The 22,458-nt window shown below is 30.1% G+C and overlaps 1 protein-coding gene across 8 annotated transcripts in view; it reads right to left on the bottom strand.

Moving 5' to 3' along the window:
- Ae2 (anion exchange protein Ae2) overlaps positions 1 to 22,458 on the bottom strand; it is a 406,977-nt gene that overhangs the window by 149,534 nt on the left and 234,985 nt on the right. The window contains exon 2 of one of the 8 annotated variants that reach the window (XM_075374017.1): positions 3,057 to 3,352. The exons of the other annotated variants lie outside the window; for them this stretch is intronic. Coding sequence (XP_075230132.1) covers positions 3,057 to 3,095 — 39 coding nt within the window. The 5' untranslated portion in view covers positions 3,096 to 3,352. The remainder of the gene's footprint in view (positions 1 to 3,056; positions 3,353 to 22,458) is intronic. 8 annotated transcript variants of the gene reach the window in all.

Raw genomic sequence — 22,458 nt, 5'->3', positions numbered from 1 at the left:
CTGAATCAGAATATTTATCTGCTTCACACTAAACGAAAATTTAATGGATTATGAAACAGGAAAGTGGAGAATGTAATGGTAAATATTTCAGGGCCGCAGTTTTGCAAGAAAAAAGAATTTCATTTTCACAAGATGTCAATAATAATAACACCATCGGTTGGAAAACATTTTTTTTCCAAAAAAAAAATCCCGGTTGGGTCTTTTAAAGCAAACCAAACTGTTCCGGAACAGCGGTATCGATTTCTCTGGAAAATCTGAACGGTTACCATTTATTTGATAATTTTAAGACTTAAAGTTGCTTTTGAGTTAGGCGATTACGGAACACGACCGCAGCCAGTCGCACAATCCTTCTTCACGATACATAAATTCTTGGTGTTCGGGTATTCAACGTCCTTTTTTAAAAGTTTACATTCTGTTCGAAAAACAACAGATGAAGAAATCTCATACTAATAAAAACGTAACCGTAAAGGGTTTTTTAATTGAGAATATAATGTTTATATAAACCGTTACAAAAGGCTATGGATAATTTTGTACGTAAAACATCTGGTTTACCGGTAGCAATTACTGAAAGAAATACTAACCTGATCGAACTAGGATGTCAGACAGCTACTATAGCAAGCTATTTTTACGGACAAAAACGTAACACTCGCTAATCTCAACGAAATAAAATCCACAAAAAAAATCGCATAAATCTACAGAAGTTTGTAACTTATTAATTTAATTAACCCAAAGGAATTACGGTTTCTGAGCAATTAATAGTTCGGTTGGAGTTTTATGAAACCATTCAATTTCAAGAAAAAGAGCCTGATCCTGTTCACGGGTGGCTTTTAATTTTAGGAAGGAGATTAAAATGTTTAATATTTTTCTTCAAACCGATGAACGAAAAAATCTACGATCAGTAATCTGTTGCTTCCTTTTTATTTTTTATTTTATTTTTCCTATTTAGCCTCCGGGAATTACCGTTCAGTTATTACTTCAGACGATGAATGAGGATGATATGTATGAGTGTGAATGAAGTGAAGTATTCTACAGTCTCAGTTCGACCATACCTGAGATGTGTGGTTAATTGAAACCCAACCACCAAAGAACACCGGTATCCACGACCTAGTATTCAAATCCGTGTGAAAATAACTGGCTTTACTAGGACTTGAACGCTGGAACTCTCGACTTCCAAATCAGCTGATTTGGGAAGACGCGTTCACCACTAGACCAACCCGGTGGCTTATCTTATGTAATCCTAGATTACGGAAAAGTGCACCGTTCAAATAATCTAGCGGGAACGGAGACTTGCAAAACTATAAGGTTATTGCCTGTTGACTAAAGTTCCTACTGGATGAATGTTTTTCATGCGGTTTAACGTCCGACTCTTTCGAACCGAGGGCTAATGAACACACATCATTATAAGATGTTAACGAACGGATAAGCGATGAAATACCAGACCTTTGCCGAAGATCGGGGCCGTGACCATTAATTTACCAGTTTAGCATGATACCAGATAAACCATCGAGGCTCCCTTATAGGATAAAGCCAGGCAATTTAATCTCCACTGAATTACAAAAAAGTATTCAGAATACGGGAAGGTGAAGGGTAAAAAATCTATAACAAGGGACAGAGGTTAGAATTTATAACCCAAATTATTACTAAACAAATTATCACTAATACGCTGGGAATAATAAATTAACTTAGAATAAACAAAATAAAAAAATGTAATGCATGCTACAGTAACAAAACTCGAAAAAAAAATAAAAAACTTTTTTTACTATTTCTACTTTATTTTCATGTAAGATTCACTCTTGCTCAGCAAAATATATCAAAACAATTAAAAATCAAAAGCTTAATACTCTGGTAAATCTTTATCTGCGAATATTAGACTTATAACTCGCTTTATAATAATGATAAAAGATCGAGTATGTTATTTTCTTCCCTAAAAATCACATTATAATTTTTTAAAGTCCAGTTAGGTTATTTCTTTTTCACGTTTCGTAAGATGCACCAAGAAAAACGTTATATTATACCTTAGCGACAACCTAACAACTAGTTTTTTCTCATTCATGTCACGAACATTTACGAGTTTTTGACTAAAGATATTCCAGTTATCAACTTTTTAAAGTAATAGCTATTTCTTCAAGAATTATTACGTTTAAAAAGACTACCACGTTAATTTGAAAAGCTAAGTAAAAACGTGTGTAAAACATTTGTTTACTGATAATTGAAGCGGATTATTACGTTGAAATTCATCGGCAAAAGTAGAAGATAGAACTGAAAAAAATCTTGTAATGAAAATATGCATATTTAAATAGATTAAATTTTTAATCCTGTTTTTGTTTTTTTTAATTCGTTCACATTTAAATAAGCAAACCCATCTCCGGTGAAAGTCGAGAGTTCCAGCGTTCAAGTCCTAGTAAAGTCAGTTATTTTTACACGGATTTGAATACTAGATCGTGGATACCGGTGTTCTTTGGTGGTTGGGTTTCAATTAACTACACATTTCAGGAATGGTCGATGTACAAGACTACACTTAATTTACACTTATACATATCATCCTCATTCATCTGAAGTATTATCTGAACGGTAAATACCAGAGGCTAAACAAGAAAAAATAGAAACCCATCTCCGAAACAAAAATTGTGAATTTCAATAACTAAGGTTAAAATAAATACCTTCAAATTAATAAAAAAAATTAGAAATTTAATTAAACATTAAAACGTAATACATAAATTATTTAAAATTAAAACTATTTTTAAAAAAATATAAAATATTGCAGACAAAAAACTGACACACAGAGAAGATGAAAACAAAGTCACTCATTGATTTATTTAAAATTTTATGTCCTGTATTATCCATGCAATCAAACCAAAACTTTTAATAACAATAATGAATAATTAATTAAAAAATAAAAACAATCAATAATCTAATTGTGGCATTAAATTTTTAATGACAATCTCATTTTTAATAAATGCCTCGTATAATATTTTAAATAAAAACAAATATTTACAAAAACAAAAATAACTGAAATCAAACAAATAAATTAATTTAAAAAAAATAAATAAACTGACCGAAAAAAATAAATTTTTGTATGAAGACGTCTCCGACATGATGTATCACATAAAATTTTAATAAAAATTTATTGCGATTTATTTAACACTTCAATAAATAATTAATTCATAATTCTTAATATCAGGGAAAAACCACATTATGTCAACCACATCGCGAATGGAATAATACAAAATAACAAATTACATTATGACTGAATCGATCACTAGACGATAAAAAATAAAATATGTCCAGAACTAGAATAGTCTAATACTTTACACGGTTATCTTAAGGTTCTTCTTAAATGATACCACTCAATCTTATCAAATAACAAAAAGAATACATATATATAAAAATATAATATAGGTTTTTGTAACATACAATGAGATAAAAGATAATAAAATAATAGTTGAAGAGCCATAGAATGTTTTTCAGCACCTTTTTTTATATAAAATACACTTAACATAAATATAACAAATGACACTTCTGTCAAATAATCAATTATTTGATTTTTATTCAGTTTAATAAAATGTGATTATTCATTTACAATAATGAAGAGTATCACACAAAGGGACCACTTAATAATAAATCACTAAACGTCTACATCAAATGGAGTGTTTAGTTATTAGATATAAAAAGAAGAGGCGTAATAATTAATTTACTGTAATTACGTAACGAATGTGTAGCGCGCATTATATAAAGCATTAGATGCATACCTAGATTTAGAAATGCAGACGTAAAATATTATAATTACAAATTTCGAATCAAAATTATTATCAATTGTATAATAAATAAAACGTCTGATAAAATTTTCTTGAATGATTTTAATTAATACAGCTAAACATATTTTATATATTTAAAATACATACAATTTTAAAAAAAATAATTTTTAACTAAAACCTTAATAACAGTCCTCTCAAAAACCAGCATATAATATAATTGTTTTATCTGCAATGCGAACCATTTTTATGAATTTAAGTTTAGTACTGTTGGAATCACAATGTTATTATAAATAAAAGAAAAAAAATATTTAGATAACAGTGAAACGAATAAAATGAATTTTTCAGGAAAATATGAATTAAATCGTTAAGGAAGTTCATTGATATAACAACCAAACTTTAACTATGAACAGTACAGTACTTTCCGCATTCTAGTAAAGTCAGTTATTTTTACACGGATTTGAATACTAGATCGTGGATACTGGTGTTCTTTGGCGGTTGGGTTTCAATTAACCATACTTCATTTACACTCATACGTATCATCCTCATTCATTCTCTGAACAGTAATTACCGGAGGCTAAACAGAAAAAAGAAAGAAAAAATAATTTCCGCACTTACTAGTAACTACAAAATATATGAACCGTCCTAAAAATATCAATTAATTGTATTTTACATCACTGGTTCAACGTAATAAGATACCAATAAAATTAATACCACTTTTGATATCTCGTTGAAGAGCTCTCAATGAGGTCTGATTACCGCAGTTAAAAAAAATCCAAAATCCAATTTTTTTTTATTTTGGGCTTTTTGGACACTTTTGGTCCTGTCGATTACAATCAAAAGGGGAAGTGCACAACTAGATGTTACAACAGTTATAAATACAAAATTTCAACATTCCACGGCTAATCATCGTTTTTGGGTTTACTTCGTATAAGGAAGAAACAAGTATACACCTGACCACCACGAGACGTACTAACGAATCGGGATTTTCTGCTATTGATCGGGACATTTCGGTGGTAAGCTAAGGGACAAACAAACACTCGCACACACAAACACACACACACACACACACACACACACACACACAGAGAGAGAGAGAGAGAGAGAGAGAGAGAGAGAGAGAGAGAGAGAGAGAGAGAGAGAGAGAGAGAGAGAGAGAGAGAGAGAGAGAGAGGAGAGGGAGAGAGAGAGAGAGAGAGAGAGAGAGAGAGAGAGAGAGAGAGAGAGAGAGAGAGAGAGAGAGAGACATACAAATGCCCTTTAGTAGGATAGGATTTTAAAATTAATAACATCTTTAAAAAAAAATTAATTTCATTTTAGGGTTTTGAAAAAAGCACACCATAATCATAATATAAAACGAACACATTGAGAAAAATTGAACTATTTTTCCAGTTCAATGTTTTGTGGAACAAAGTTCAAGAGATCGATTTTTTGGATATCACATACAGCCAAGTCAATTATTACTATAATCATACAGTATTAATTACATGGGCGTCACGTTTTAAATATGCGACAGTCGTTGCTGGATCGGGAAAAATTACACAAGACTTTTTATGTAATAAACGGTTTTAAAATGTGAATAAAACTAAATAAAACGTTTAAAAGAACCTTTAATTTATTATACTTTCGAATCGAATTATAGGGTTTCTTTACTCGACTGCTGGAAAAGCGACAAGTAAATACAAAACTACCAGAAATTGTTAACAACACACGTATACGCTTATGAATATAAATTTATACAAATAAGGGTATGGAAATATTTAAGAATATTTTAACTATTTTTTTAAATTTAATATTAAACTATAATTTTTTTCGTACCGGTACTTTTAACATAAAAATGCTGAAAGCAGATCTACAATACTATAAATTAGAAACTAGTTACGTTGTCGCGTGCCATTAATGTAAATAAAAATGTTAATAAAATATTAATAATAGAGTTTAAATAAGGCAAAATATTATCTACGAGTACTTATAAATCAATGATAACAGACTACACTTCAATAAGAGAAATTCTAATAGAATTAACTGTAAGCATATAGAATACAGTTAACAGAAAAACATCAAATATTAACTACAACTATTTTTTGTTGCTTTTTTATCTTAATTGCAGCAGTTATATTATTTTATCAACTACGTTTACGATTTAAGCTCTATAATAAAATTAACAGAAAAAATCATAAAAAAGTAAACAAGCATTAAATAATTATATCGTATCCGATAATAAAATTATCCTGAAATAATAATAATTGTAACAAAGAACCACTGACATGATTCCATGTGACCATATCTCCCATGAAGAATGGAAGATGTGAGACAGTAAATTAAGGAAACACAGATCATCTTTCATTATAAGAGACGGCCGATCACTTCAAAAGCTTGAATGAGGAAAGAATCTTGGAGGCATTTGAACTGAAGTACGTTGTTGAAGAAGAATGATAAACAAGACATAAATAAAGTACGTTCAGAGAGTAGAAGAACGTAGCAGTAAAAAGTGAACGAATAAAAAATACAGGAGTGCTCCGTTACGGATTGTATTTATGCACAATGAATGCTTTGTTAATATCCTAGTAATACTCGAACGGGATAAAGGAAGGTCTTGTCTACATTTATATTTAAATAAGAGTCGCGAAAGATGCCGGAGCTAACTATGAGAATGACTTATGAAAGATTAATGGACAAATCCAACAAATTATTATTGTAAGCTCTCGATAAACCGCACATATCGGGCAGCCCTGGTGTCGGATCACCGGAATTTGTCGGATTACTAGAATTACCCTAATTTTAATGGAATACCAACAGAAAACGTTACGTACCTTCATATGCATTTTTAATTAGAATAATTGATGAAATTTGATTAAAAAAATAACAACAATACTTACTTAACAGAAAAATACTAGCCAATCCTTTTTTATTTTTTAATGGACAATTTAAAATTATTTTCTTGCAAACGTTCTAAGTTAAAATATCGGCCTCTGGCACTTCATTTTCTTCAGCCCACTTTATACACACGTTAAACGCACTCAAAGCACACGTTCGTGACCTGCGGTGCTAATCGATGGCAAAGGTGGCACGTTTTCGCTGACATCATCGTCTTCCTCGTGGCCGGGCTGTACACTGTGGAATGTGTTACAGTTTGAGGGCAAGAAGATGTTCTCCGTTAAAGCCATTACTGGCAAGGAACGGGGAGGGGGGTTGTAGCGACCTGACACGCTACGAGGCGGGATCTTCTCCCCTCGGGGGGGAATTGAGATGTCATCATCGTCTTCGTCCTGATCCAACATATCTTCAATTATCTCCCGGTCAGTCATCAATTGATAATTTTCATCTTCAATTCCGGTCAGCATTCATTTAAGTCGTCTTGTGTTAGTCTTCTGAGTCACCCTGACTGCATAAATGGGCTAGCGACTCCGTAACGTCGTTTATTTCAGCATCACGACTTTCGGATGTCGTCGGTATTTCTTCATTTTCCAATGGTTATTTTTGCGTTTTTTGTATAAATGTAATAGAGGATGAGCACACTATTGTTTTGGTAGGAATTTTTTCCCATTCTTGCAGAAATCAAACACGATGTCTTTTTAAAATTTATTTCTTTTAAATGATAGCCGTAACATTTGGTGGAAAATTAAGACACGGATAAACCCATCTTTACTTTCTAAGTCTTCCTCATCATGGTAGCCCGTACAGTTCGCTAGAAGTAAAAATGCTTTTCTGGTAAATGTATTTGTTTAAGGAATTTTTTTACTGATGACGCGAACTATTTTTAAACCATTCAATAAATACTTAACTTGTCATTCACGCTCGGCTTTGAGTTTTGTACTTTACAGGAATTATTATGTTTTTAAAAACCCTAGGATTTTTGGATTTTCCTGTATAACAAGCAATTTAAGTTTACGATTACCGTTTGAGTTTTAACAAAGCATAAACGTAATTCTGTTCTGTTGCGCCCAACTGCAGACACAACTAATGACATTGTCGGCGACGATCAGAAGTATTGTACCGTAATTTATTAGACCATTCCTCGTAATCACGGCCTACTCACCTAAAACATCATATTCACCATATTCTCTGTTTTATCAGTTGTGACGGGGTGCATAAAAGTCGGAAGTAAAAAAAAATAAATATATATATAGTTGGATTACACGGATTGTCTCAGCATTTAAACGAAAAGTGTAGGATTATTGGAGGTGTCAGAATAAAGAATGTCGGATTATCGAGGGAAACCTTAGTATCGATAAAAATAAGAAGTCTAGGGAAAGATTATTTATGTACTTAAACATATTTTTTTTATTAATATATATTTTCGAAAAATCTGTTAATAAAAATAATTTTTAGACTTTTTCATGTAAAATGATAAATCTTTCAATTTGTAATGTACGAGTATTATGTTCGGAAATGAAAAAAAAAAAGATTTTAACTGAAGAACTCGGTGAATATTCCTTCCAGCACTCTCAACTATAGTAACCCTAAATTATCTTCATATAGATTTTGAGAAAGTAAGAAAAATCGATGAATAAAAGTTTAGTTTTTTTTTTTTGAGGCATTTGATAAAATTTAACGAGTTGCGGTATCTCATAGCAAAATTACATACCCGAACAACGAGCGCCCTCTACTACAATATAGCAACTACTTTTTGAAAGCAAATAACTATGTGTAAAAATATCCATCTAAAATGCTATGATCATATAATAGGAAATAAGAATAATTTAACGATTAAATACGTTAGATACTGATGCTAACTCATCGAAACGCACAATCACGGTAACAAAATTTATGATTCAGATATTGATGATATATGAATAATTTATTACACAATTTTCATTTACAACTAAAAACGTGATAATATTTTTAAATAATATTAAACGACTTTCAAAGTAATGAAACTTTTTCTTCTAAAGAAATTTCGAAGCTAATATCACAATCCTCCTTAAAAGCACTATCCGGTAGAAACATCCGGGTCATTAAAAAAAGTACTACCGGAAATTCCACAGAAATAAGCCGAATTTGAAGAAAAAGTTTTATTATTTTAAAAATAAATCGTTAAAAACATAATCATTTTAAAACATATTTGTAACTTTAGTATAGATTGGTAATCAGAAAAACTTATTAAAAATTAGTCCGATATATATAACTACATGATATATATTTTGTCACCGACAACATTTTACTTTACGTGAATAATAATTTGACAGCCCAGAAAATAGGGTTGTTAAAAATAAAAGCAATAATACTGTTTATAAGATCTCTGCAACCACCTATTGTTAATTTCTGTCTCGTAGAAGACTCACATTTTACAAACTAGACTCCGAGAGTCGTGCAGCTGTACGCCGTTTATGACTGATTTCTTCTGATATAGAACAACACTTTTTTCGGAAACGATATTTATTCCCAAATAGTCATTGTCCTAAAAAACGTAGAAATGTAAATTACTGCTACTTCACAGCTTGATTATGGAAATCCCATCTCATTTGATGTAACATTTATAATAATTTTGATTCTGGGGGAAGTTATTTTACAAACGTAATAGGGATACACGTGTGTAGAACTAAGTGAGCTCCCTCCTCCGCAATTTTACCCGATAAACAATATATCAGCCCGGTATTAAACGTTTCTAACATCACCTCATTATAAACAACTCTCGTCAGGTCTCCGGTCAGAAACGCCCTAAACTATTTAAATACCTGGAAGAATTAATTATACAAGTCCCTAAATCCTTAGCATAGATCACTATTTAAACAAAACCATTTACGCAAAACCGACGCATCATCACAAGGCAGTAAATATCAAGAAGAAAAATACGTTAGTGAAAAGGATCGATTTACACAGGATCCTGAAACTGCACAAATAAACCGTAAATGCTTGAATTTCAAAAAGGAGTGCGTCAACGCTAATTGTTCAAGAAATATTTTTTTTTGTGCCGTCTTCATTACGATTGTTTGCAAGGAGGAAATACATTTGTCCAGGATTAAGTAGGGTACTTCTTAATAATTTTTTGAGTGACTTTATTAATGCAAGCTACAAAATATTGCTTCTCCTTCAGAAAATCAACAATCACCGAGAACAATTTTAGGTTTCTCTAACAAAAACATCGTCAATCCCCAAAAATTTTGTGAAGAATAAAATGTCACATCATTTAGCTAAATCACTGCTGCAGGTTATAGAGGGTTCATACTCAGGGCCTTAAACTTACATTCAATGCTTATACAAACTAATATTTAATAAGATGTACAGATTCATTACTAACGAACGCATTCTGTAATTTCTAATTAATCAATAGCTTATAAAAATAGGCCATAGAAAATTATACGCACCGATAAAAAGAAAGTATAACTACAATACGATTAAAAGAAAAAGGATGCGTTAATAATAGTAAAATACCTTAAGACTATCGTCTAGCTGCAATTAATCGAAATAGAATCATATTCTAAAAAGATATTAAAATATTATCTTTATAAAGAAACTACGGCCAAGTTACTTAATTATTTTGGCACTATTCTTGATAATTTAAGAACTTTTGTACAGAATAATCAGTGTTAATCTACTCTTAAATAATTTAAGCATAATTAACATATTTATCTACTAATATTTAAATAAAATTACGTATACTTGGACCGATCACAAAAGTACCTGCGTTGTTCAAAATAATGAAAATAACTTCATTTTTCGTTTAATCGGTACGGATCTAATAATTTAAAATAAAACTTTAAATACTGGAGAGATACTGTATATCTTCAGTATAATGTGGAATTATATCGAATACAAAAAAGAACGAAGGTGACCGAGAACGTAAACGAAAAAGCGCGCGCGCGCGCACACACACAGAGCCTAAAATCAACTCACATGAGTAGTGCTACATTCAACTTGAATAATAAATTTATGCGTACGTAAATAATACATAAGATACTAGAATGGATGTGTTCCAAATACAAAATTTAACTAAAGTAGGGCAGTAAACATAATATAAGCCAGCCACGTGCATCTTTTATATGAAAACAGAAATACATAAGACCGGGCGTTAAAAATTATATAAAATATATAGTAGAATACAGAATATTACGTGGTAAAACCAAATGATAAATCGGCTGTTTGGTGAACTGAACTTATTTGTAACAATGTGAGGGCATTAATAGAAGAAATAGAATACAATAAATTTTCTCGTGATAAGTCGACATTCATTATGCACATATATTTTTCACGCGCTGTATCAATTTGATTCAATCATTTATAATTTTTTATTGATTAGTAATACAGCATATCTTATTTCAGAAACATTACGTATCAATTACTAAGGAAAGAACACGATGTGCTACACCGCTAAATTTTGAAATTTTTGAACATAGTCATTTTTTACGTATTCGACAAAAAACTGTTCTTTAAATATAATATACACAGTTATAGTACATATCATATTTACCAATACATAATTTACATTTTTAATTAATACTAACTTAACTTTGACATGAACTCCCCACTCTTTAGGCCATTCATCACACACATGAAAAATTGGCAAAAACATCAGATTTTTAATTTGGAGCTATGACTTTCACATAATCTTACATATCACCATCAAAGCTTGTTGTCAAACCCATTCTGAGATACCGTTCTAAAATTATTTTTTACCTTTTAGTGCGTTTAATTTAAGAGTGGTATTTTACACATATTTTTTTACATATTTTTTATTTTCTAATTTTTAGTGCATGTAATATATGAGTAGTTTTTAAAAAGTTTTTTTTTATATATATTTTATTTTTTACTTTTTAGTCTTTATAAGTTTATACATTACAGCAGCGCTGGGGCACAGATTTGAGCGATCGTTCTTAGTTTTCATGCCTCCAATTTCCAATACCGCAGACAAGAGTATAGGCAGCTTTAAAAGTTCATACATCTTAAAATATTACTTATATACTCATATGCACTTCAAACATTTTAAACAGTAAAAATGTTATGTCTCTAGTCTCACATATTAAAATCTCTCATGCATTCAAACACTGAACTCGTCAGTTATGTTACTCATTACACCAAAGGGAATTTCAGAATTCCAAAGTCCAGCCATAAGTAACAAAAGTTGCGGGCAACTGTTTTTTCACCGTGTGTGCGATCGCGTGTTCAAGTTCTGTCGGCAGCAAAATTACTTTTTCGAACCTTTTTAATGTTTTTTTTTTTTTTGCCCACTTCTCACTTATGATGAAAGAGGAGTAATGACTTTTATTTACTAGCTCATAAGTATCATGAATCATCAGACATAAACATTAAATGTAACGGTTATATGAAATTTCAATTTTTCCCTCAGCCGTAGAAAAAATACTTTCGTTCAATTTAATCAATTGAAACGGCAATATCACAAACATAGATAATTCTTTCACAAGAAAATATTCATGTAAAAGGGGTTGCATAAGTTCAAGGGGCATTTTTTTCACTAATTAACGCGACTTGAAAATATTGCTAAAATGCGTCACATTCGACTGAAAGGTTCCGTACCACGAATCTCACATACATAGTCCAAAAGCGAGTTAATGTAAGAGTGGCAAAAATAAACTGGTTCAAAAGATTTATTTATACATTTTGGCGAAAAAAGACTGCCGTCCAATTAACCTTTCCCTTATTACTCACTTTTTTTATCTGTTGAGAAATGAACATTGAAAAATACTAAGCTCGTCCGAAGATATGACCCAGATCCTTCTGAATGATGAAGAATGGTCATTCCGCTAAAGATATCGAAAAAATTAACAATTCTTTTTTTAAAAATATAACATTTAAAAAAAATTTTTAACAACATTAAATCAGGGAAATACCATAAAGGAAAATTATAAATAAAAAATCTCCGTAATTCAATAAATAATAATAAAAAAATTTAATTAATATATTTTTATAACTATTTATTACACTGACCATGAGTTAGAAAGAATCAATTGAGTAATTTATTGAAAAATTATAATATTTAAAAGAGTGATCTTAAATATAACAGTATCTAAATTGAACTAATACTTTAACAAAAACTCCCGTTACGAGGTGATTTATAAAACTGTAATTTGTCCGATAAAATTAATCGATATATATTAAAATAACTATCACTATTAGAAAAGTTAAAAAAACATTAAATTTTTATTCCGAAATTAATAAGCTGTTTGAAATTATGACATTTACACATAAAAATTATCGACCTCAATAATTTACACTACGTAATAAATTTCTTTACTGTAAATGCGGTTGAGTTGTACAAGAATAAAAAGATAACGTAAGTTAAACTCATTTTGATAGAAAATAAAATTAAAATAATTTAAGATTTCATTGTCAAAGTGAAAGAAAAAAAATGTCAAAATTCAACAACAATGTTTATTAAAGTTGACAAATGTTATACACGATAAGGAATCTATTTAAAACACAAATAATAAAATATTAAAACATATCAAATTTAATGTCATATTAGAGAAGAAAAAACTTAAATGAAAAGAAAAAATGAAGGCATATCAAATAAATGACATGACACATTGTATACATATCAGAACAATATTTAGTTTTTTCTCTCTTTTTTAAATCAAAGTAAAAAATAGTTGCAAGAATTACAGCAATATTAAATATTTTATAATGATACTGTTTTTTTTTTAATCATACTAACCAGCATAGTAGACATAAAAACGCTAATATTATCATCCTAAGTTACTTAGTCAGTACATGAAGAATGAAAAAATACAGCATATTAATACGTAAAATAACGTAACGGAGGTGACATGTGACATGTTGCCTAATTATTTTTACAAAGAAAATTTCAAGTACTTCAGAAAAATATTTATCTCTTTTTATCTTAGGAACAGTATCACTTATAATCTTAAATTCCATCTTATTGACTAAAGTGGAGGTTTGATTAGTATGTACATATATTTTTTATGAAATCAGGTAACAGGTGGAGAAAATAATTGCCATTATATCTTGAAAGGGTTAACACCGCAAAAAAAAATCCCTCAACGATATAAACTACAGATTAAAGCGTTCATAAATACACGTATAGTAAAATAAATACTGGAAGCCGAGAGTTCCAGCGTTCAAGTCCTAGTAAAGCCAGTTATTTTTACACGGACTTAAGAATACTAGATCGTGGATACCGGTGTTCTTTGGTGGTTGGGTTTCAATTAACCACACATCTCAGGAATGGTCGAACTGAGAATGTACAAGACTACACTTCATTTACACTCATACATATCATCCTCTGAAGAATTATCTAAACGGTAGTTACCGGAGGCTAAACAGGAAAAAGGAAAAGGAAAGTAAAATAAATACGGGCTAGAGTCCCGTGATATACCCTTGATTAATATTTTTAAGCACCATTGGGAGTGCAAATTAATGGCAATAATTACTTGATTAATGAGCTACTTTACGCCGATGAAGAAGTATTGTTGAGGGAATCGTGGAAAAGAATACAAAAGCACAGTTACAAATTAAATGAAGTAGCAAAAGCATTTGATTATAAAAATGTATTTTGGAAAAATTAACAACAAAAACCAAAGATGATGATATTCTGTGGTGAACGGAATTTGTTACAATAAAGATAGTAATGGACGAAATAAACGTAAAAGAAATTAATTTTAATTATATGGGCTTTAAATACTTCGTATCTATCTTATAAATACATAAGAAAAGAACACGTTTCCAACTAATATATGGAACCATTAATAGATACACGAGAAAAAGGCACACATTGAGACAATAATTACTTTGTATAAGTCTATTGGCAATACCGAAAATATTATATAAGAGAAAAACATGGATGATGTATGAAGCAAATAAAGAAAAATCATTTTCAGACAAATGAGATGGATTTCGGTAGAGACTATAAATATTGAAACGACCGTATATAAGGAATAAAGATATTCGAAAACAATCAAACGAAGAACCGTTTAATCGCTGATTAAACATCGTTAATCCAATACCGAAGTAACTGAATGAATCTTTTGAACTTATATAACTCCACCGTTTACCGAAGAGATCGTTTCAGTATGCATGTTACTACGCAGATTGAATAAACGGACTAAGTTGTGGGAAACAGATCATGAGACTTAATTTTTGAAGTAAGAATTATAGTAAATTTTTTATAACTTGACAGTTGACTTTCACAACTTATTACCAGGAATTCTATTTTTCTTTAAATAGTAAATTAGCGATTCCACCCTTATCACACAGATACAAGTATTTCATACTCCGAATTTCTTCTTTTTTCTAAAAAGAGTTTTATCAGGGTAGGAATTATTTTCAAATAATACGACAGAGGTAGAAAGTAAGTTTTGCTACGGATTTTGAAAGTACGATGTTTTTTGTTGTTTTGTTTTTTAAATACGGTCAATTTTAATTATTCAAATACAAAAACAAGTGAAAAGATTTTCAAAGAAGCAATATTCATTAATTTAGTCGTTCCATGTTTCGACGTTTAATGAATTGTTTAAGAGAACGAATGGTTTAATTAAATAAAATCGAGATACTCTGCAATATAATTTATTGTTATTGCCAACTGGGGAAAAAATAAAGAAAAGGAGAAATATTAAATTTTTCGAATTAATCTAATAAACCTAAATATTAAGCCTAAAGTTTTATATTTCATCCGAGAAGATTAAATATAAAATTTTAATATACATTAAAAAAGCATTGTTTTTAAGAATTGCATGTAAAATAAAAAAATAATAAAAGACAAATATAAAAAGAACTAAGACCACTAAACAAAACAAAATTTAAAAATTTAAAGAAAACTAAAAGGCGAGAAACCATGACTTGTACTGAAGACTTGTACTGAGAAGCATGACTTGTACTGTGATTTGGAATCAGACGATAATTTTGTTTTACCTCAAGTTTTCCTAAAACTTATCTGACTTTTCGGATGAATACGTTGAATTTCAGCCGCGTACTAACAACGAAAAACTTCAAAACCCTGAATATATTTAACTGTTTCTTCAGTTGTGATTTTTAACACAGCACTAACCCCAATTTTTTCCTTCTTAAACCACAAATATAATTTTAGATAAATCGTTCGTATCAAGAAATATAAATCGTTCGTGGGATATGCGCAGCTGCCAGGCGAAACACCATTAGTCCGCTCTGCGCCCATAGCAGCTAAAATAAAAATGTGAGTACATACAACAAACAAACCCACGCACCATCCTTTTTACTTTCTTGTGCGAAATAAAAGAAGTATTGTGATTGCAAAAAATTCAGGTTTTCAGTTTTCAACGGAAATATCTAATTTGACTAACCCTGAATTCATTTTGGCTAGTTTCGGGTTGATGTCTGTAAGTATGTATGTATGTATCTCGCATAATTCAAAAACGATTAGCCGTAGGATCTTGAAATTTTTTATTTAGGACTGTTGTAACATCTAGTTGTGCACCTCCTTTTTGATTGCAATAGTCTGTACCAGAAGTGTCCAAAAAAGCCTAAAATCTAAAAAACTTGGATTTTGGACTTTTTCTTAACTGCAATAATAAGCCCTCATTGAGTGCTTTTTAACTATATATCTATCCTAAGTGGTAATTATTTTCATTGATTCCAGGGTTATAGCCAAATTAATTTTTAATTAATGAAATATTTGGATCTTAGAAGAGGAAAGAAATCGGTTCAAATCAGACTTCATTTTATTCTATTTAACTTTTTTTTTTCTAATTTAAATATATTACTAATTTATTAATAATTATTAGTTTATGATTGTCAAACAATTTTTACGATAAATAATTGAAAAAACTATGAGAAGTTATTAATAAAATAAAATTATATGTAATTCTCAATTTAAAAAAATGTGTACATGTAATTTAATAGGCGTACAAGAAATTCATGTTGGGGTCCACATCAGATTTTTTATGGGAAAGATGATTATATATATATATATATATATATATATATATATATATATGTGTGTGTGTGTGTGTGTAGGCGCGCTCGAGCGCGTATAAGACTAGTAGAATTGAAAATCCAATCCTACTTTTCTAAGTATGTAAAGCAAATAATTTTTTTTTCTAAATTTACCATTAAAAACAAATAGATGAAAATAAATCATACCTATCATTTAAAATTGGTAGCAGTGACTTTTACATCCGGCGTATTAGAATGATTTCACGATTCTACCACAATCTAACAACTTTATTTTATCTTTAATTTACTGTAGGAAAAATATTATTATATTTTACATCTTGTGTATATATATATATTTTTTTTTTTCCTGGAAAATATTATATAATGGAAAATGATTTGCAAAATTGACTACTTAGGTATATTAAAGGAAAGCATATTACGTGATTCAGAGAAAAAGGAAATTAGTTATGATTTATTATCGTATATAATTATAAATACTTTAATTCATGTTTCTTTGATTAAATATTCCGTAATACAGAATATAATTATGATAGACGAGATTTGTACAATTTATTAGTTTGCATGATAAATTTAATCTATATGTTAACCGTCAATCAAAACTGAAAACCGACAGATAGTAGTTATTTAAGCGAGTTATAAAATAGAACCGTTTAAACGTTATCGTGTCGTATACAACGTCGGAATGACAACGAGAACGGATGAGGCAGGGAATTTAGGTAAGACGTAAATACACACGATACAAGTAGAATAACGTAAAGAATAAAGTTTTTAATATGAATTGCCGGCAGTCATGCGATGTTTATTATAAAGTAAGGTCTGGTAGAAGTGTACCGGTACATGCGGATTACCTTAACGTAAAATAAATAAAGAATACCTATTTACTGACAACAGTAAAGTAGATAAATTTATTGACATTTTAGCCCGTAGGTCAACATCAATACAACCCACCTCATACTCTTAAATATGACAACCGATGACTACAAAATATGATAAAAGGTAAATAAATTGTACTAAAAGAGAAACGAAAACGACTACTGGAATAAATAAACTAAAAATTGTTATTTCAAAAGAAAGAAAAGGAAATAATGATATTTTGTTAATAAAAATTCAAGAAATATCAAGGTGCATGTCACAAATGTCAATGTCAAGGTCAAATTGAATAATACTACCGAATATAACCCCGGTAATGTTCCTTCGTGCATATATATATATATATATATATATATATACATAGCCTTAAAAAATCAAGAACATAAATAAAACGAGTAGAAGTAACATGTACACTAATAAACACAAATAAACCTTTTTAGGTACATTTCATAAGAAAGCTACCTATTGTAATGGGTACCATGATTCGACATCCAGAAAAGTTCGACATATCTTCGGTTTCACATCACCCAGACCCCAAAACCAACGTCAGTTCAAAAGTATATATATATATATATATATTGTAACAAGTCCATTATAACAGGCCTGAGTAACGGATTCCTACCAATTATTATGAAAGTAATAAAAATTATAATAATGGGAAGAATCCCAAAAGGGACAAAAAAGAGAATCTTTTTTGTAAATAGTAAGTCCGTTTAACAATCGTCCTTTGTTATACTGCTCGCTGAAAAACAATCACAGCTGTTGTACGGTAAGAAGAAACCAGATATGGAATTCATGGGAACAAAAGCCTCGGTCAACTGTTATCACGCTTCAACTTGGGTCCGGTCTGACGGGTTAACGAGGCTAGCAGTACAAATAGCTCAGTAAAATCAGTTAAACAAGGAGTTCTATTAGAACCAGTCTGCGGGGCGTTACGGCGTCGGTCCCGCAAGGGTAGTTCTGGGAGGAGTACAGTGAGGAGAGGCTGCGAGTTGTATAAATTCGGCGGAGTTCTGCGAACCAGTTAAACGAGACGTTACAACGACGGTCCAGCGAGGAGAGTCAAAGGTGTGAGTCTGCGAGACGAAAGTACGAGACGTCAGTCCAGCGAAGAGGGTCTGAATCCAGTTAAGGACGAGTAAGATGGCGCCACGAGTAATTCCAGTAAACTAGAAATACTATTGGTGAGTTACAGTAACACTGTAAGTGTAAAAGTGGAAGAAATAATGCAATAGACTTCATTCTAAAACTGTTAGGGTAGATAGCAAAGACATTTGTAAGTGAAAACTATACGATTGTTTGTTAATACAAGTGGTTAGTGATTAGGAAGGGTTAAGACTAGCGGTTTTTTTGTTAACGGGTCTGAATTCTAGTTTTCCATTTATCTACCTGGAATAAATTTCGAATGGTTATTTATTTTGAACTCTGTCTTATGTGTAATTTGTATTTATTAGTTACTATAGACATTTATCACTATTTGATGTGTAATATTTTGATTGTTATTCTTTGTTGATTATGTTATGTATTATTTCATGTATTACATTATGTATTAATTGTTTGATTTGTTATTACTGACATGTAATATTATCATCGTTTATTATTATTATTAGTACTGTTATCCTGATTATTATTGTGGTTGTAATTACTATACTAATATTTGGATATTTATTATTTTTTATTGTCACATTATTATTATCATTATCATTATTGTATTTATCACTACTGTTATTATTATTAATTTGTCTGGGTGTAATTATGAACATTTTAAACCAATGAACTGTAATTATATAAACATAAATTATCAACCTTTCAATATCCCGATGAAGCCGCAAAACACGAGACAATATATATATATATATATATATAAATGTAATATATATATATATTTCACTTTCTTGTGGACACGATAATTGCCGTAATTTTACGCTAATCACTTTCAAATTGATACATAAAGTATAAGAACCCAAAATCTCGGTCGAGTTCGTTGATGGGAAAAATCGGACCATGAGGGTTGAAATGGGAGGGCTTTTTCGAGAAAAAAAACAATATAGCACTATAACGTTCTTATTAAGTAAAATATTGAACTCGTTTAAAGTTCCTGCTATTCTTTGGATAATGGATACTGTTCCTTAACAGGCACAGTATCGAATCGGTTTAAAAGTGTTCGTTAGACCTCTAAACATTACCTAAAGCTTTTGTCTGAAACAATTTTTGATATGACCAATCCTTACGGCAAGGGATGACCAAAATGTTGCTGTAATTATAAGAAGATGGGCTTGTCGTATGCTGAACATGTGAAACTTTTTTTCACATGCAACCATTGTCGTATTGAGTAAATCAGAAGTTTTTCTTAACTTTAAGGTGGAAATCTTTTTTATCCTCTACTTAGCACCGGTGAAATCTACCTCCGCCTTCCGGCGTGCCGAAAGGTCCCTTCAATTCTAATAAAAGCTTTTTTAATTCGAAAATACTTTTTTTAAATGCTAATATAAAAGCTCGGTAATTAAACGATAGGCAAGTGGGGTTAACTACAACAATCGTACACCTGCAGTGCAAAATATTTCAAATTCATTAATAAATATTAAATTATTTTTATTAAGATCAAAACGTTGATATTACTTATATAATATTGTTTTTAGGGTGGAAGTAAAATGCATAAAAATAAAAGAGTAAAATAGCCAAATAATCACACTAATACTATATCCGTTAACCTCGCTATTTACTAATTTAATAATAAATAATTTCATCAATAATTACTATAGAGTAATGTCACAAAAAACTTGTTTTTAGGACAGTTAAAAAAAATGCTAATAAAAGAAAGAAGTTATTTACTACGAAACAGTTTACGGAACAAATTGTGTTTTATAACACAGTAAACTTTTTCTACTATATTCTTGGAAATTTCAGTTTATTAAAAAAAAAAAACATACAACAAAATTATCCGTAAATGAAAAGAAACCCGTTCTTCGCCTATTTTTACGGTGATGTAATTTCTAAGTACTACATTTATTATGTAAATAAATTATATAAGAGTATTTAAAAAAAAAAATTAAGTATATTAAATAATTAGATTCTATTTGTTACGTACTAATAAAAGTATTCTAAGAACAATTTCTATAAAACTATTTTAAAAAAATTCTCCTGGTAAAGGTAGAATGAATGCTGTTTGTTTACTGACTGCAATGAATTTCACGCTTATATGAGACGATTGTACTCTTTCCTAGCAATCGGTGGTGGCTCCCACCCGTTTTAAATGGAAATTATTCTTTCCTTTATAACCCATTATTACATACTGTTAATTAACTGAAATTATGAAACAATATATGTACTACAAAACTGTTTTAAAAGCACAATAAAATTTAAAAAAAAAAAACAAAAAGCAACATAAAACATCTTTATTGAAAAGCCGAAAATGCACTATTCTTGTACAACACTTAAAAATTTTCTTAAAAATAAGAAAATCTGAATTTTTTTGTGAAAAATGTAATAACAAGATTTAAATTTAACATGATTTATATCCAGGTTGTAAATGCACTGCTACAAAAACTGGTTACTTTTACTCATAATACGCTTTTTAAAAAAATCTTACCAAGATTTCCATAAAATAAATTGGAACTTTTAAGAATTACACAGAAAAGAACGTGGTTTAATGTAATGTACAAATTAATTTTTTTCCATAAGTGGTAAGTAACATGAAACTTTTGAAAGACAAGCTTTTTCTTCCCTTAGTATGACTGTAGTCAACGATAAAATTAATCTTTTTATAAACTTGATCCGCAATATCTGTAAAATCTGATGGAGTAGCATCTTGGAAAATGAAAGGTGTGAAATGAGAATAATATACAACAGTATCCATAGATCATCGAAATTAAAAACGCTAAATGTAATTTTGCTGTACATTGTCGATATTTGATAATGGCCGATGACCGTAGTAGTCTACGTCGATTAATATAAAAATAAATGAACAAAAAATAGTGCGGACTTTAATGATCAAACTATATGAATTACGGACTCTCCGAATAACGTGTGCAGTTTTTTTAGGCGAGGCCTGTGGCAGCTGCTTCTCTTCGTGTTGAATGTGGACCGACATATAAAAAAAAATCCGAGAAAATATATGAAGTGTTCATGGCATTAAATACTTGTGATAATCTCTCAAACAAAAGATGTATGGCTAATCTAGTAAACAGACTCGACAAGTAATGAGCAAACTATAAATAGTTTAAAAATAAACCGATAATATAATTAAATCTTACATAAAATATTTTATTTATATTACATTTACCAAAAAAGAACCGATAATATAATCTAATACTTACTCTCCCACTTTCGTTATGACCGTATTATGAAGAGGGGTCAACCTTATCAGATATGAAATTCATATTATGTCTTCTATCGGACAATTAGGACGTAAGTGAAATCTCCTGTAAAATTTCAATTTCCAAGTTAATTGAAATTTCATCGAGTTTAAACCAGCCGAGTAACCAATAAATTTAATAATAACGGGAAAATATAACCTAAGGTGGTCTCAATTTCTTTCCCGAACACTTTTCTGTGAAGTTTTCTTTAGAAAAAATAAAAAATATAGATTTTTGACTAGTTCTTAAAACTACTTTATGCCTACGTGAAACGCACAAAACCTCTTTAAAAGTATCGGGTATAGTACGCCGGTGAAGGGTACTCTCCGTACTTGGCGGCGAAACCTGTTGGACCCACAAAGTTATGCAAATTCCCGGTCCGATAAAATTCTCCAGCAAAATTGCAATCTGTATATCGGCATGAATCTATCCCTCACATTATTACAGCATAATATAAAATAATATTATTTACCGTTCTCAATGAATACTGAAGGGCTGGTCCAAAGTTGTTTCCCGGTAATAACTAATTCAATCTAGAATTATTATTCATACAATTTCAAATAAATGAAATATTCGTTATGATAAGCTGAATAAAAATGCATAGGTATGTATAATAATTAAAACTAGCCGTTATT

The sequence above is a fragment of the Lycorma delicatula genome, chromosome 8 (genome assembly GCF_047948215.1).
Source record: "Lycorma delicatula isolate Av1 chromosome 8, ASM4794821v1, whole genome shotgun sequence".
Classification (NCBI taxonomy): Eukaryota; Metazoa; Arthropoda; class Insecta; order Hemiptera; family Fulgoridae; genus Lycorma; species Lycorma delicatula.
Note: the sequence above shows the minus strand (reverse complement) of the source record. Positions and strands in the feature narration are given on the sequence as shown.